At 35.1% G+C, this 18772-nt stretch overlaps 1 protein-coding gene and 1 long non-coding RNA gene across 2 annotated transcripts; both read left to right on the plus strand.

Moving 5' to 3' along the window:
- Nucleotides 1-940: 940 nt before the first annotated feature.
- LOC117431267 (uncharacterized) lies at nt 941-4536 on the plus strand. The gene is made up of 4 exons (XR_009308143.1): nt 941-1189; nt 1460-1575; nt 2726-4211; nt 4441-4536. It is a non-coding gene; the product is annotated as an uncharacterized LOC117431267 (long non-coding RNA).
- Nucleotides 4537-13059: 8523 nt separating this feature from the next.
- LOC117431021 (uncharacterized) lies at nt 13060-18132 on the plus strand. Its single transcript, XM_058996612.1, has 5 exons — nt 13060-13385; nt 14052-14237; nt 14517-14615; nt 16578-16673; nt 17909-18132. Exons 1-5 carry the CDS (start codon nt 13205-13207, stop codon nt 18130-18132), a joined length of 786 nt encoding a protein of 261 aa, XP_058852595.1. The 5' UTR covers nt 13060-13204.
- The last annotated feature ends 640 nt before the right edge of the window (nt 18133-18772 follow it).

The following is an 18772-nucleotide window of genomic DNA, read 5'->3' on the forward strand; positions in this document are numbered from 1 at the left end:
AACAAATGGTTACAAGTTTTATAAAACAAAGTCCTGTAACATGGTTTTTATCTTGGAAACATATTTATAATAACTGCTGATCTTCTGCCTCAACTGAACTTGCAGGTTTCACACTGCTTTCATGTGCAATCTCCAAAGGATATACAGTAGACACCCATGCAGCCCTAACTAAAAACAGCATATCACAGAATTATGATGAACAATGATCATATCTACATACTGTACCACGCTAAATGGCATCGTCCCTTTAAGAAAGTATAAATGCTCAGCAATTAGAGTTACCGTCAGAAGACTGCGAGCCTGGATTTAAACTCCAGCTAACAATCAGTACATTTACTATTTAGAAATCTTGTCATAAACTCCTTTGAGATTTGAGAAACCTGATTTGTTGTATTCTGATCTCACTCACTCAACCTGATATTACTTCAGCAGTGCAAATATTTAGAGGCAATTCATAGTTTTCATGCTTTATTTTACTGCTCAAATCTTTTTATTCCTTTCTGGAATTTTACCTTTTCACTTCCTTCAACATTTATCAAAAAGTACAGGGTTGATATAGCATCGTCTATTGTTTTAACATGAAGTGCTATATAGTAGATGCCTAGAAAAAAGATAGATTCAAAAGTAGATAATTATTTTCCTGATGTGTTTAAATATAAACAAGAGCTGCTATTGGAATTATATTGTATACTACATGGATCTTAACTTCATTAATACTGTATGTAGCCTGGTTACATCAAGGATAATAAGGGTGGTTAAAACAAAGGTAAAAGGTGACAATCGAGAATGCAAAACCTTTTGCAGTAAACAGTTTAAATGTGGCACCCTACACCACTGATACCAAACGCATTTTCCCTGTGTTGTGTTGGAAGTGGGTTTGGGGTGTTTTAACATGATGTAAATCCTAACTGAAAAGCCCCCTCTCTTTCAGAGGCTGTCTCTCAGCCTGTGATACACTCCACATGTCTGTCTCATGGGGAGGTGCTGCTGGTCTGCACAGTGGATAAAGGGGATAATGCTTCATTTAACTGGAGTTTAGATGGAGTGCCGCTGAATACCAGCCTTGCTTACTTTAGTGATGAAGAACATGTTGTAATATTGAAAAAGCATGTCTCAGGTAATCTTGTCTGCATTGCTACAAACCAAGTCAGCACAAACCAGAGCGACTCTGTGATACCAAACTGCTCAGGTAGGAAAAATAAACATGTTATTTGTCTTGCCTTGCTTTATATAGAACTGCCTTGTTGTTTCTATATCAGACACATCAACAATTATTAAGAAATTAAAAACAGTGTATAGGTAGTAGACATTTTAGGACCTTGTTATTTTTTAAGAATCAAACACAGTGTGCCTACTTTTGAGATACAAAACCATTAAAAAATGTATACATAAACGGATAATGCTTCATTAACTGGAGTTTAGATGGAGTGCTGCTATATACCAACCTTGCTTATTTCAGTGATAAAGAACACATTGTAATAATGAAGAAAATGTCACTGGAGTTCTTCTCTGCATTGCTAAAAACCAAATCAATGAAGAGCAGAGTGACTGACTCTGTGAAGTCAAACTGCTCAGGTAAGAAATGATTTAATGTTTAAATCTGCCTCTCCTTGTATCCAGTACAAACTCACATACTGAAGTCACAGGGGACTGGGTATACTCTTCTTTCATGGTATCTTTCTCGCCTGCCTTGTGTGTGTATTCATACAATGGTCTTTCCTCCTTGTATTTAAATTTAATTTAGAATTTGCTTTTCATACTGTAGAGCAGACAGTTTAGCAGAAATGAACTTATTCACCACACCTTATCATCAGTTTCATTTTTAATAGTGTGTCCACTTCTTTATTTTATGTTTCAACATCTCAAGCTCTAATCTTCTGCTGAACATTATTATTTGTACGGTAGGGGAATGCTCTTCTTAGGACGCTGGATTGAATAGTACCATAAAATAAGAAAATAACTCTGATCATAACACAGTTCTGTATTTTTTAAATCAAACAGAAAGGTATCATTTAAAACAATCTGCTGACTCAAGATGGTATGTTAGGATTGCATACTGTAATGAAGCATTGAAGAGATTAGATCACTACAACAAGTCAGGTGTCTTTCATGTTAATTTGCCATGAGGGTTCATCACCATTTTACTTGATTTATGAAGTCTGCTAATTATTCTGTACTGGTGCTGCCTGTTGAAATGATCTATACTGATATCTAACATATTTATTAGATTGTTAAGCTTCTGATATATTTTTATTTAAATCACATAAACTGCGAACTATATAAAGCCTACCAGGTTCTTAGTATGTACAGGCAGTACTTCTAGGATACATGTCCTTTCACCAAATAAGGTTTGTACGTTATATAAGATCTCCGACTTATCAGTTCAAAAATGCAGTTACTCTCACACTTTGGGTTTCCCCTTCCAGTAAACAGAGGTCGACACTTGATATAGAGACCTATTATGATACACAACAATAGCACCACACCACCACATGAAAGGGCATTTTTTTCTATATTTATTTTTGCTTTTTCAGAGTAGCATATGCATTTTTGGTGTCTTTACCAGCAATTTCAAATAGGTTAAAAAATATCAAACTAACAAGTAATAATAAACAACAGTGTTCCCAAAACAGAAAGCCTGCACGGACACCTCCAACTCCATTCTTCAGCAGAACCTGCACGGAGAACAGTTTATCACTAACTTGAATCTATTTCTCTTTACCAGGTTCTGAACACAAGATGAATCTGACATCCACGCCCAGTCTAGTGACCCACTTCCATTGCACCCTGGAGAATGGGACGGTTATCAAATTATCTGGGGACAAAGCAGGAGGGGCTTTTCACTTCTTAATCAATAAGAGCATGATAATAACAAAATATACAAATGGGTTTGCATTTTGCAGTCTACAAACCTGCTGTTCAAATTGCTCTGGTAATTTAACCACAGAGCCTGGTGATGCCAGTAATGCAGAGGATGCTGGTACTTTATTTCTTTATTTATTCATTTCAGTTCATATTGATTAGGTAGCAATTACTGTATGGATTAGTCATTTACAGATGTGTTGGAAGTCTATTGACTGTCTAAATATCTTACAGATAATGTTTAAGTTTTACATTCTCAAATGTATTTAAGTATTCAGTCCAATGCAATTATATGGAAATGAAGGTACACAACAGATGTACTGTTCTAAAGGTTCACAGATGTTTGTGACATTTCATATCATATACGTTTCATTAGGTCACATCACAGACACTATTTTAGACATCAGTTTTAAACATTCATGAAGATCACAGGAGATTTCAAACAGCAACTACCATAAAAAACGGTGTATAAGGCGCACTGGTGTATAAGTCCCCCCCTCCTTGTGAGACAACAATTTCAGGAAAAAGCCTATAGGTCACACTGGTGTACAAGTCGCTCCCCCCTTTTCAGGACCCCCCTAAAAATACCTAGATTTATACAAAGGTTTTTAAAGTAGTTCAAGTGCTCCAATGTTGAGATATTTTTTTTTAATGATGGCTCTATTGATCTTCTGGTTTTCTCTTTGACTGGCTGGGATCTTGCTTGCATTGCTGTGGAGAAGCTTTGTGAACCTGTGACCATTCCACTCATCTGGCTTCACCTGCTATGTGGTTTACAGTGATTGTGCAGTATATACCAGATGTTCACTCTTATCAATACTGTCTGATGGTGGGTTTGCAGAGGTACGTTTAACGTGACATGACTCTAGTACCTTATCTAAAACACCATAATATACTAGAATAACTCTACTGCACACCTTACAAAACATGCACAACTCATGAAAACCTCTGCATGCCATTTTTAATAAATTACTATAGTATATAATCAGGTGGAGTTATATTTTATATATATATATATTTCATATTTCCTAGTGCCTTGACATATGTTTGTGGTGAACCTATTTTGTGATCATCATTCCTCCCCTTTATGTGTCTTTTATGACCTGACCTTTTTCTTTCTCCGTCTTACTCACTTTAAATGCACCTCTGCAAACCCACACCAACATACAGTATTGATAACTGACAATTTGGTAAATACTTAGCACAAACACAATTTCTAAGCATACACATTCAATATTTTTATTTATTTACAGATATCCTTAAATATGTCCTTGGTGGAAGTGCTCTTCTTGTGATCGTCATGCTTTCATTTACACTCTTGTGCATGTGCAAGAATAAAAAAAGGAAGGGTGAGGTTTTTTTTTTTTTTATGCACAACAACGCATCCTGATTTGAAGGTTTCTTGCCATGTTGCCAAAAGTGCTAGACAACACCCACATGTGTCTTTTGAGGCATGTTGTGCCTCAGATATAGATAGAATCAAATCTTCCATGTTTAAGCAATGAAAAAAATATTCTTAGTTTTTTTCTTTAAAAGAGAGAAACACAAGATAATAGTTTCTTCTTGTTTGTTATAAAGAGAATGCCCATTCGGTGATTACACAAAACAGCAGTGATGAACAGCAAGCTTCCCTATCCACAATGATACCAGAGACTGCAAGCACAGCAATCCAAGGCAAGTATCTCTACAGGTCACTTTTTCACTTGTTTACATGTGTATGTTAATCTAAACGAGTGGACGGGTGGTGAGGATTTGAAAACATATAAACTAACGATGTATTGCTTGAACAATACGCCTAGATGCTTTTCTTTTGATCATTTTGTGTTATCGTTGGAGGATACAATCAACAAAAACAGTGCCTTTTTCGTGGGTAGATTCCAACAAACAATACAGCAACACTTAAAGACCCCACTGTTTTCACAAAACTATCATTCATTTGTGAAATTCTGAGCTCTTATTTAAATCACATGTTTCACACATCTCATACAGTTCTTATACAGTCATCATAAAAACTTTTTTCTTTTCTCAGTATTTCCAGTGGTCAGCGAATTTAGATCAGATTTTACCAGTGCGTCCAGAGGTTGTTTTTTTTTTAACAGAATGGTTCACTGGAAGTTATTTGCTTTTATATCTATGTTTTTTTTTTTTTTTTTTTTTTTAACAGATGACCAGGTTTATACTCAGGTTGTTAAAAAAGGTGGAAAAAAGAAATCCAAATGCAAGCCTAAAGAGGACAGTGAGCTGGTTTACACCCAGGTTGTTATAAAAGAGGACAAGAAGAAACCTATTCATGACGAATCTGTGGTTTATGATGAAGTTAAGGAGAAAGACAAGAATAATCAACAAGATGACAGCGTGGTTTATGCTGCTATTAACAAATAAATAAATATATAATTGAAGGCATTGGTTGGTACTGTATTTATATATATATATATATATATATATATATATATATATATATATATATATATATATATACAGTATATAAATGAACCGTATTGCGCTACAGGTGTTCTCCAGCAAAAGCATTATTCAGAAAGTCTATATCATTATCCTTAATTAGGTGCTGCCAAGCGGAATAAACATCCAACCAATTTCTTGCACATGCAAAGAACAAATTTATAGCACACACAAAATATGAATATGAAATAATTTCTTTATCATATATTTTTTTAAAAGGCATAGCATTCTACCGGTTTCGGCACAAATGCGCATTCATCAGAATAGCACATCAAACTGGATTACAGCCCTTTCCTATAGCAGAGTTCTTCCCTGTATGTATTTTAGCACTTTAGAATTTTAGTGGTTTAATTATGAAATTGTATTAATGACCAAAAGCTGATCATTTGTGATTAATTATGGATGATTGATAAATGTTTGTATATCACATTAATTAAGTTAATGTGGTAGTTGCGGTTTAAAAAACTGTTTCTGACTTGTTAATTGGAACTAATATAGAACTCCTGAGTGAATCTGATATACTATCCTAATGAAGGCACATTTGTGCCAAAACCAGTAGATGTCTTTTTTATGTATTTTGTTAAGTCTGTTTTAAGTTGCTTGGCTTTAAGTTTGGGAGCTTCTATTCAGTTCTAGTTGACATAAGCATTAGCCCTGCTAATTTTTTTTTCTTTTTACATGTAAAGTTTTTCATCTAAAATATGCAAAGCAATTGCATTAGGTGTACTAATAAAGTTTTTTATTTTAATTTTTTTTTTAATTTAAGTAGATGTGTTTCCTTATGTGTGTTGTATACCTTTCTTGTATTTTCTGAAGTTGATTGCTGTAAAATAATACTCCATTGCAGTCACACATCGTAATTTAAACTCGGTTTTATTAAGTGAAAGTGAAAGTGATCACACTTATTTGTTATAGATTGTACATGGTTACAACCTTTGTTTTTAATAATAGTATTAAGATAATTGAGACAGTATAATGACAAGACCTCTCAGACTCTGAAACGGTTAAAAATCACCCCAAATCCTGACTAAGGGTGGTGGGAGGGTTGAATCTTTTTCCCACCGAAATGGGGGGTGGCCTGTACAGTATGTACCGAATCTATCCCCTTTCCCTGCTTTTTTCTAAAGAGTTGCAGATTTTCTATCTTCTTAGGACATCTCATGGATTGTTCCCAAAAGTAAAACTACAATATATGTGAATATAAAGAGTACTGTGATTACAGTTCTCTGTTAAATGCAATTTCAAAAAGCTTTGATGGAACTTTCCGGTTCATTTTTACACTTCCTCTTACTGTAACTGGTTACATTTCTATTTATACCCAATTAAAATAGTGACTTTAACAGCTAGGCCACTAGCAGTAAGGGATTACATTGCCCGTTGTTTACTACTCTAGTAATATTCTGTACTGGAAAGTTACAGAACTTAATATATATTTTTAATGTATTTATGGAAAGGATCAGATCTCTGTATAGTATTACCTTATTTGATCACAGTCTACAGTATGGCACAAGTCCCTGTATTATTGGAACAGTCCCAGTTTCCTACCAAACGCATCCAGTTTTAAACAGTATCCTTCCACTACCAAAAAATATAAACAAAAAACTGCCAAATACTGTGTGGCTTATTAAGGTTGCAGACTCTAATATATTTTGAGGTTAAGAGTCCCCTCAAGGCTGAAATTTAAAATATGTTTAAACACACAAAGGGAAAATGAAAAATGTTTGTATTAAATTGACAATGACTAAATTAGAAAATCATAAAAGGTGGTATTTGACCAAGCACTTGTAACGACACGGCAAAGTAATTAGACTAGTCTATAATGCATGCTCACATATTGTGTACTTTCCATAAAGGGGAGCTACAATACATTTGCACTTTGGCCATTAGCAAATCTTTGCAAACACCTTTGTTTTTAACTTGGCCCTTGTTTTGACCTATAATAAATATGTAGATGGCAACAATAAGCCTGAGTATGCTTTAAATAATAATAATAATAATAATAATAATAATAATAATAATAATAATAATAATAATAATAATAATAATAATTAGCCACAAGCCTTTCTTAATCATTAGCATACATTGATTCTCAGACTTTATTTTCTTTATTAGAACCTCAACTGAAAATTTAAACTTAATTTGAATCACATAGGAATTTAGGTTGTATCAGGTGGGAATCCTATAATACCTATTGCACAGATAGCTAGGGAATGACCTCTGCCCCTAGACTTCACAAATCCCAATGGTACAATCTGAACTGCGGATGGTTGTATATGACCCTTTTAAAATAGTGCTTTAGTGACCTGTATAAATGTATATTACCACATGCTTTGTCTACCACGTGTTTTATTTAAAATCTTTCACATACACCTCTAGGTGGCAATGGTGAATTATGACTAGGGCTACTAATTTTCGGTTACAAAAAAAAATGAAATCGGTGCCTATCCAATAAACACCGGAAAAACACTGGAAATGGTCGCTCAATTCATTGATTTGACCCCTTTCCCTGTGAAAAAATAAAATAAAATACAGTATCTTGCATTTATTTGTTCTGAATACTTTAAACCCACCCCAACTACTGAGTGGCAGCACATTCCTACATTTTTATTGGAGGATTGTAACATGAGTGTGAGGTTTAAAATTAGATCACAATTACTGGAGCGGAGAATTGTTCTTTCTCACGAGATTTAAAGCAATATTACAGTTCCATGGGGAGTATTTACACGCTTGTGGAACTTAAAACAGTGCTCAAGAATTTTAGAAAATAACCGAAAACAATAATTTCATACAGTATATAAAAAGCGAAAGATCCGAAATAAAAACAAACGTAAAAACCGGTGTATAAGTCGCATCGGTGTATAAGTCGCCCCCACCCCCCTTTTTGAGACAACAGGAAAAAGCCTATAGGTCACACCGGTGTATAAGTTGCTCCCCCCCTTTTTAGGACCCCCTAAAAATACTTAGAGGTCCCTGGTTCAAGTCCCACCTCAGCCACTGACTCATTGTGTGACCCTGAGCAAGTCTCTTAACCTCCTTGTGCTCCGTCTTTCGGGTGAGACGTTGTTGTAAGTCACTCTGCAGCTGATGCATAGTTCACACACCCTAGCCTCTATAAGTCGCCTTGGATAAAGGCGTCTGCTAAATAAAAAAAAAATAAGCACTGAAAAATGAAATTAATAAAAAAACAGAAGCCCTCATTATGACAAACACCCTGCTCACTTCTAATTCAGTAAGCCATCTATAACACTGTTATACCAAATGTAATGCTTTTAAACCAGCAGTGTGGAGTAGTGGTTAGGGCTCTGGACTCTTGACCAGAGGGTCGTGGGTTCAATCCCAGCTGGGGGACACTGCTGCTGTACCCTTGAGCAAGGTACTTTACCTAGATTACTCCAATAAAAACCCAACTGTATAAATGGGTAATTGTATGTAAAAATAATGTGTAAAAAAAAATGTAATTGTATGTAAAAATAATGTGATATCTTGTAACAATTGTAAGTCGCCCTGGATAAGGGCGTCTGCTAAGAAATAAATAATAATAATAATATTATCTTAGTAGAACATTATAAAAAATAAAAAATGATAAGCTGCTTCATATTACAATTAATACATTATAATATTTAAATGAGGGGTTTAACCTTATTACAATGTTATTGTTTAATTCATATGAATTCACTTGTAGTTACTAAGTAGTTACTATGCAAGTACATTACAAGAACCCACTACTGCATGCTGTTGCAATAAAGTTTAACTTTATCAAAATCTCTCACCTAGATGATAACATTTAAGTTTCAGTGCACGATGTTGTCAGTAAGCAACATATTTTACAATCCAATCAGGACCAGAGTTAAACTATGATGAAATGTGGGGAGGTGGTACCGTCCTTCAAGAAGCTGGACTTGTAAAGGGCATAGTATGTCAAAGAGTTAAGAAATGTTCCTGTTTTCAGTACAAGCTACAGTTCAGTGTGCTTCTGAGATTTTTAATTGCTCCCTCTATTTTAATTTATGAAATGTGATTTGCTCCAAACTGCATATTGCCTATGTGTTGCTGGAACACTATGTCATGCAATGCAATGAGTTCACTTCAAACAAACGTAAAACTTTCTATAGATAATCTTCTAATAATCTTTTAAATAAATAATAAAAGAAAAGAAGGGAATATAAAAGATATGAGGATGCTAAGGCACTCCAAAAATGTATAATCCTAGCATAATAATCCAGGTTATAAGTATAAAATAGGATGGAAATAGGGAAAGAGGACTTTGAAAAGGACCTCACGCTTATACTGGAGTTCTCATTAAAAGTATCTCACCAATGTGGTGAGGCAATTTAAAATGCCCCCCCCCCCCCCCCCCCCAAGGGACAGACCTTGATGGGCTAAATGGCTTTTCTTGTTCCCAAACTTTTCTTATGTTCTTAAGTGCTCAAAGTGCAATCTATGTCTTCTCACCAGAAAGCAATTGCTTTCTAGAGTTCTTCACCAATTAAAATAACAAATATAGGGATGGCTCAGACTGATTTACTGCCCAAGAGATACAGTATAACTTAGCAAACTTTTACAAGCTAATTATTCATTTTCTGTTTTTTGGTAGTTCATTTGTTTCTTATAAATAAACATGAAGGCCTATACATGTACTGTTAATATACACTTTCTAGTTTGGTTTTTGCTATGTAACAAAGCACTGAACCTAACTGTGTGTGCTTTGTTTTTACTGCCTTAACAGTGCGGTGTTGTCTCGGGGCAACACAATATATTAATGACAAGGGGATGAACATTTAAAAAACAAACTAGAAAGAATGCCTTAAATAAGAAGAAAACAAGGACAAAAAGTAGAGAGATAATAGATCTCAAGGGTTCTGTGGTTGGATACCCTGTAGGTTGCTCATATATAGTATACGTTTCTATATGTTATTTTAGAATATGTCTTCTTTATGCGGGCAGCTCCAATGCAATTGCACAGAACTCCATTCACAAAAATTCGATTTCAGTCTGAATCAACACATCCCCAGACACGTGCCTTATAGGGAACTTGACAGATAATTCAACACAAATTACTACATTTCTTCAAGAGATGTGCAAATTGTATTTAATAATTACTTATATTTATTATCTACAAAAAGTCTTATTAGGAATTTCTTAAAACAGGAAATGTATTTGTCTTGCTTACAGTAGTTATAGCTTAGCTGACTATAAAAGTGAAACATACTGAACAACCCCTGAGAGGAGGCTGGTAATCAATTGAGCATTGACTATATTCAAGTTTTAGGTCCATGAAGGAAAAGAACCCATTCAAACAGTATGCCAACTGCACTCCTTATTGTGTGTGAAGTGATCAGTTTGAAATGCAGTGAAGGGGAAGTGATGTGCTGTTTTTTGCTGGGTTCCCTTTACTGTATGACTGGTGTGGTAGGAATAGACACTGTGCACCACCACGGTAACATCCTGAACTTCTAAAGCATTTAACCACCTGGGTTCCAGAGCATAGCAGAACCTAGATCACTGATGATATAATAGTATTTTGATTAGCTGACAATCTTTTACTAATGCTCATCCTCCCCAGCACAATTTATAACAGATAACATACAAAAATAATAAAAAACAAACAAACGTACAAACAAACAAACAAAACAGTGCTCCATGTTGACCAGCTTTATGGTGCAGTGCTCGAGTATATGCTGATCAGTTGGAGAAATTACTACAAATGGGGCTATAAATGGCATATTGTTACAATATGTGTTATAACAATGTGTTATACTAAGAATATTATGTAGTACATGTATATGTACAGTCATCTTAAATCCCGTGTACTTCATAACCATTTACGTGTTAGAGCTTTATCTTTAACAGTTTTGAAAAGCACCTTATTTTCCAATACAGTATATAAATCTTTTCAAAGCTTTTAAGTTTTCTCATGTTTAGTTCAAATATATAATTACCTGTTTATCTTTACAAGACGTTTGCAATGTCTTTAATATTACTGAACGTTCCATTTGTGACCACTCCCTCAGCCACAATTACCAAGCAGAGTTACTTGCTGTCAGAGTGACTGATTGCTTTGATCCTTAAGAAGGCAGTTTAAGGCTTTTGTTGCTTGTAAGATCTTTTACTTCTACAGGACCTAATAATGATCTGCTCTAATCAAAGATTTTCACAATGGATTGTTTTTTGTTTTCTGTTCACACAAGGTAAATATTTTTTTGTTCCTGAACTTAAAATATATATATATATATATATATATATATATATATATATATATATATATATATATATAGTAGAGCTGGCCTTACCTCTGTGACCATTTGGTGGACAAATGGGGCCCCCCTTTCAGCCATGGTATGAATAGATAAACAATGGGTTAAAGGGGTTGGTAGCTGGACAGTCTTGCAGTTTTTATAGTCTTTGCTGGTTAGTATTCAGTAGCAAAGCAGTCTAAAAACACCACTGCGTTAAATATATACAAAAAAGAAGATTTTGTCTGAAAAATGCTGCTATAAATTCAGTAACTCACATCATCAGAAATGTACTTGCTTTTATGCCGCAAATTGATGATGTGGTCCTAGTTTTTGAGCTTCAGCACTCCCTTTTGAGATCCAGAGAGGTATGTACACCCTTTTTTTGTTTGTTTGTTATCAGGATGACTATTTTTTTTGTTGCTAATATCTTGCACCAATATCCTGTTCACTTGTATTTCCAATGTGTCCTTGTCTGCTGTTCTCTATTTGTTTTTATTTATTTAATTAGCTCTTTAAATCATTAAGCTATTCCTCACTGTTTGTCTTGCCTACAGATTTGTTTCTCTGTCTTCCTCAATCAGTATGAAGTTTTGGAGGGTTCAGCACAAAAATGCTTCATGTATTCATGCTTGCTTATTAAAAAAGTAAACTGAGAAAAAAAGCTTATTGAAACCAACCAGTAAAGGCAAAATTGAAATAGTGCTGATCTTGCATGCAATTGATCTTGCATGTAGAGGAATTGAGTAAGCTTGTATTTGTTATTTATTATTATTATCATTATTTAAACTTGAAATGTATTCAATTGTCATGTCCCTGACAAAGCGCATGTGGTTCAATTGCAGATCCCTCTAGTTAAAACAGACTTTCTTATAAAGTATTCACCTCAGACACTCAGAAAAGGATTTTGCATTGGCCCCTAATTGAACTAATAATTGTAATTGTTCTCAGCTCCTAAAAAGTTGCCAATTTCAAGTTACTTATAAAATTCTATAGTTAACTTGAAATCCCCAACTGTTTAAAAGCTGAAAACAATTAAAAAATGGTCTAATTAAGCGAATGAATAGTTCAATTAAGGGATCAGTTAAGTAATTGAGAACTCAGTTGGAATGAAAACCAGCAGACACAGGGGTCCCCCAGGACCAGGATTGGGAAACCCTGCTCTAGAGGAACACGTCACAAAGGGTTCGCAGCAACAGGAGCCGGGCAGAATGACACATTAGGTTGAAGTCACAATCAGAGTGGAAGTGGAACTGAATGTATTATTAAAAACAGGACTTTAAAACAAGGAAAGACCAAAGCACTTGAACTAAAATAGCTACAACTAGAGGACCCATCAAGTGTACTTTGAGACAACACTGTCTTGGATTTTATCCATTCAGTATATTATCATATATGCCATTAGGTGTTTGAATATAGACATATTACAAGTATATGGATAATACACCCTGCCCTTCAACAATTCATTCTGTCCCAGGTAGTAGACATAAACAAAGGTCATGGGATTACTGTTTTTCTTTTTTTTTTCAGTTGTTGGAGAAAACAGTAAAGAAAGTGTGATTCAGTGTCGGGTGAAACCTGTGTTCCTTCAACTAGCGAATGGGAATTGTACTAATTTGTTGTGGAAGAAGGACAGCCAAAAGTTGGCGATGTTTAAAAATGGAAGGTTTATGCCTTATTTTGGTTTTGAAAACAGAGCAGAGGTGTTTCCCAATGGGACCCTCAAGCTGGCCATGATTAATAACAATGACACTGGACTTTACCTGCTGGAGGTGTTTAATAAGGAAGGGATAAATATACTCAAGGAAAGCATCCATCTGCACACACAAGGTGAGGTTTTATTATGCCCATTCTTAATAATGAGTTACATGTTGTACTTACCTGTATTAAGGTGTGTCATCTTGCAGGTTAGGTTATTCTATAACAGTGAATGAGAGCAGAAATCAACCAATGATGAAACATTGTATTGTATTCATGTACTGCTACTGTTTCAGTGTAGTTTGCTTTGTCCCTTCATTGTACTCTCCCTGTTATTATTATTATTATTATTATTATTTATTTCTTAGCAGACTCCCTTATCCAGGGTGACTTACAGTCGTAAACAAAAATAAATTTCAAGAATCACAGTACAAGTATTAATACAATTAAAAGCAAGATAAAATACAATCACTTCGGTTCTAGCAAGTACAAGTATATGACAAAATACGATTCAATAACGGAGCAGATAACAGTGTCAGTGACAGTTACATCAGGATATAATTAAATACAAAATACTACAGATTAAACGACACTTGACAGATTACAGTACTCTAAAGTACAGGGTTAAATGCAGTAAAATAGGGAGCAGATAAGAGCAAGTAAAGTGCATTTAAGGAAGAGTGATAAGTGTCCAGATGGAAAAGAGGAGTTTCTAAAATAATCTAGTTCTTAACCAGCAACATTAATAATAGGAATAAATCCTTGTCTTGCATTACAAATGGTCTTTTTCCAAAACAGTCTCCCAGCCTGAGGAAAACTCTACCTGTGTGATGCCTGGTGAAGCAGCACTGGTCTGCGCAGTAGAGGAGGGGGACAGTGTATATTTCCACTGGAATGAAGTGCCAAGTAAAAACACAAATGATCAGGAAACTGTTCTTATACATCTTATCTGCACTGTTGCTGTTGAGAAAAGGAGTCGCTCAGGTAAGAAACACTACATGTATGCTTTATGGAAGATCTAGAATTGATGTGCATTTAGAATTGATGTGATGTTATCATTTTCAGAAACAAACTAGAAAAGATGGATATACATGTATTACATAGAATTGAAGTACTCCCTTGCTATGTTGCTGCACATAGATAACATCAGAAAAACATGAAAATATAAATATGACAAAGTGAGAGCTGTCAAGATAAACTACAGTACAGTTAACATAAATAATTTGTACTGTTTTTTTTTACTGGTTTTTTTTGTGGTTACAGCAGGTCGAGTAGCAACAGTGGTATGTCTTGCTGGAGCTTTCGTGATAATCATTTTCATGCTTATATTAAAAGAACTAAAAACCATAAACCAAAATAAAGGTGAGAAGTAACTTTGATGTTTAATGTTTTTTTTTTCTTTCATTTTCCCCCTTGGTTGTAATATGTATACTAGGTTTGTTTTTTTACGAACCATTGCTAGAAGGCTGCCACTGATAATACACAAAACTTTTCCCTTAACATACGGAAAGACAATGCAGTTCATCCACTAATCATGATTGGTTGACTGCTGTTTGTTCCGTTACAGTACATGCCTGCTCTATAACCATGACTATACAATTGTATTGCCTCTGTAGATTACCTTTAGGACAAGCAGTCTGCCCAACACCAGAACAGCAATAATGCATTTCTGCAGTTCATTTCTAATCAGAAATACAGGGTCCATGAAGGTTGCATGTTTTTGAAATGAAGGCTTTAAAATTATAGTTTCAAGAGCAAATAACTTCAAATTACACCGTGTAACAAATATATATTTTTTTTTTGTTCCTGGGTAGTAAGTGTTATTTCCTAATTGCTTATGCCTCAAAAGTATAGAAAATGCTTTTGTGACCAGGACAGTGATATTTTGAAATGTACCTATTTCCAATGAGAAAATGGGCGAATTTGTGTCTTTTCGTTCACATAAAGTCAGAAAAAAACAACATATGAATCCAAATTAACATGTATTTATACTAAAGTAATACAAAAATGACTACAAAAGATTTAGAAGTGAGTAGTTTTTCGAGATTTACGATTATACTGTAAATCACTTTCACGAATCAGCCCCCAAATGTAGTCTCCCATCATGTTCTCGTTATACTGTCCTTGGTAGCGGCGTTCAAAGTCCAGTATATCCTGGTGGAAGCGCTCGCCTTGCTCCTCGTACGCTCCCATGTTCTCCTTGAATTTATCAAGATGAGCATCAAGGATATGGACTTTGAGGGACATCCTACAGCCCATTGTGCCATAGTTCTTCACCAGAGTCTCAACCAGCTCCACATAGTTTTCGGCCTTGTGATTGCCCAGGAAGCCCCGAACCACTGCGACAAAGCTGTTCCAAGCCACTTTCTCCTTACTAGTGAGCTTCTTGGGGAATTCATTGCACTCCAGGATCTTCTTTATCTGTGGTCCGACGAAGACACCGGCTTTGACCTTTGCCTCAGACAGCTTAGGGAACAAGTCTTGAAGGTACTTGAAGACTGCCGACTCCTTATCTAGAGCTCTGACAATTTATTTCATAAGGCCCAATTTGATGTGCAGTGGTGGCATCAGCACCTTCCGGGGGTCCCAGCCGTACTCATCATACTTTAAGGCGTCCAGCAAGGTCTTGATGCTGTTGTAATCCTCTTTGAGGTGCACCGAGTGAGCCAGGGGAAGAGACGGGTACTTGTTACCATTATGGAGCAGCACGGCTTTGAGGCTCCTGGATGAGCTGTCAATGAAGGACAGTATAACGAGAACATGATGGGAGACTACATTTGGGGGCTGATTCGTGAAAGTGATTTACAGTATAATCGTAAATCTCGAAAAACTACTCACTTCTAAATCTTTTGTAGTCATTTTTGTATTACTTTAGTATAAATACATGTTAATTTGGATTCATATGTTGTTTTTTTCTGACTTTATGTGAACGAAAAGACACAAATTCGCCCGTTTTCTCATTGGAAATAGGTACATTTCAAAATATCACTGTCCTGGTCACAAAAGCAAAGTTTGTGGGGAATAATAGCCATTTTCTATACTTTTGAGGCATAAGCAATTAAGAAATAACACTTACTACCCAGGAACAAAAATTGTGTTACATAGTGTTATTATTATTATTATTATTATTATTATTATTATTATTATTACTATTATTATTATTATTATTATTATTATTATTATTATTATTATTATTATTATTATTAACTGTTCCCGTACCAATTGATCACCTTAGCAAACATTCTGAATAAGTCATTTTTTAAATATTGTACAAATACTGTTTTGGTCAGTCCGAGTTTAATATATGTGTTATTGGTTTAATAGGGCAATATATGGTATGGAATAATACCAGAAGGGAAGAAATGAAGAGCTACACCGAGGAGCAGAGTCCCCCGTCCACCAAGGCCACAGAACTGGAAGGCAAGTAGCTCCAAGTCAGGAAGAGAGTTGTTTATTTCACAAGCCAGAGGAGGATCTGTATTAAAAGAGCCTGTGTGCTTCATCAAACTTTCTACAGATAAGCTTCCACAGTGAAAACAAACAAACCAGACTGATCTTAATAAAAGGTACAAAGTGCAAAATGGCACCTGGGCGTCAAGAGGTGAAGCTGCAAAGGTTGCATTAGGTTTTTAAATGATATAGTTTGTATATGCAATCTTTTAAAGTATTAATTGTCATTACCCAGTTATCCATTAACTCTTTAATGAGGCTCTGTGGTCCAGTGGTTAAAGAAAAGGGCTTGTAACCAGAAGGTCCCTGGTTTAAATTCCACCTCAGTCACTGACTCATTGTGTGACCCTAAGCAAGTCACTTGTGCTCCGTCTTTCGGGTGAGACGTAGTTGTAAGTGACTCTGCAGCTGATGCGTAGTTCACACACCCTCATCTCTGTAAGTCACCTTGGATAAAGGTGTCTGCTAAATAGACAAATAATTTACATTTCAGCTACAGTGCTGGTTAAAAGTAGTCTCAGATTTTCTTTATGTGCTTGTTTTGATTTTTTTAAATATGTTTAGTTTTTCTTTAAATTATTTTAAAGAGGAATATGTCGAAATGAATCTGAAGAAATGTGATTCCTCCTCAGTCGTGATTTCTGAATTGGATGCAGACACACTAGACCTAGGCAAGTATCTCTCTTTGAAAGCGGTCTAATTGTAATGTCTTTGTAAGGTATATTCAGTGAAAGAAAGGGAAATAGATGTTTTTGTGAATGAGTTTAAGGCAATGGGAAATAACATTCTAAAAGTACAATTACCATAACAACAGCATAGCACAAAATGTATTATAGAATAGATGAGGGCAACAGCTCCTAAAAGACAAATAGGCCATGAATTAAAAAAGCAGGTTATTCAAGGTGATATTGATGTATTTTTTAATAAGGATTTGTGATGTTATACAGTATACTATACACATGTTCTTGGGAAGCTGTGTAAGATGGTAAGATTATTTGAATTATTTGACATTTGTACACATGAACAATTTCCTTCACCTGAAGGGAGGTTTTTCATTCAAAGTTCAATCTGTTTTCATTATCTGTTAAAAATAACGCTATTATGCAGTATAAATAACTTAGATGTTATTCAGCTTGCAGCCATTCTCTTGTTCTGAGTTCAAAGTATAAGATCTCAAATGCTGTTTTGTTTCGCTGTTGTTTCAGAAAAAGAGTATGTCGATATGAGACAGACCAGGGCCATGGCGGCGCTGGATATATCGAACACATCAGAAAAAGAGTATGTCGATATGAGAGAGACCAGGGCCATGGCGGCGCTGGATATATCGAACACATCAGAAAAAGAGTATGTCGATATGAGAGAGACCAGGGCCATGGCGGCGCTGGATATATCGAACACATCAGAAAAAGGCAAGTTGCTGTACCACTGAGGATTAGGTTACTTTGACAAGCGTCTGGTTTAACAGACCCTGATGAGCACAAATCTAGAACTGTCTTACTTAAATTATCATTAGGAAGTCCAGGGCAATGGAACATTTTCTGAAAATAATACAAAAATGTGAACAGTATAAAACTAGCATTGCTTAGAACAAGAATATACCTGTGTCCAGCAGCAACTAGATTGTGTCTTGCTAGTTTTATACCATTAAAATGGTTTTATTCCTTTTAGAAAATGTGCTTTTGTACTTGTTGTTTAAGCACTTGTCCTGAAGCAAATGCAAATCTACGTAATGAGTTTGTTTGACGTTAAAAACAAAGTTTTAATTTGTACATGCTGTAAATTAATCAATATACAATATTCTTGAGCTCCAGTATGAATTGTACATTTATTTCTTAAATTTCAAGCAAAACAACTTTTTTTTTTTTTTTCAACAGATGAGTACAATATTGTTTATGCCCATATTAACACTGGACAAAACAAGTTGACAAGAAAACCAAATACAGATGAAAGTGTGATTTACACTTCAAGAAAGATTTTGAAATGAAGATTAAACCTGTGTAGAAATTGAAAAGCTTTTCCTGCTGGGATCTCATTGCCTCTAAATAGATAAACATACAGCAGCCAAAGTT

Source organism: Acipenser ruthenus, chromosome 22 (assembly GCF_902713425.1).
Source record: "Acipenser ruthenus chromosome 22, fAciRut3.2 maternal haplotype, whole genome shotgun sequence".
NCBI lineage: Eukaryota > Metazoa > Chordata > Actinopteri > Acipenseriformes > Acipenseridae > Acipenser > Acipenser ruthenus.

Bases quoted from the DNA above. Each gene is read 5' to 3' on its own strand.
- LOC117431021 (XM_058996612.1), top strand. From the start codon at position 13,205: ATGTTTAAAAATGGAAGGTTTATGCCTTATTTTGGTTTTGAAAACAGA. The intron at 13,386-14,051 runs GTGAGGTTTTAT...TTTCCAAAACAG, and splicing joins CATCCATCTGCACACACAAG to TCTCCCAGCCTGAGGAAAAC. The intron at 14,238-14,516 runs GTAAGAAACACT...TTGTGGTTACAG, and splicing joins TGAGAAAAGGAGTCGCTCAG to CAGGTCGAGTAGCAACAGTG.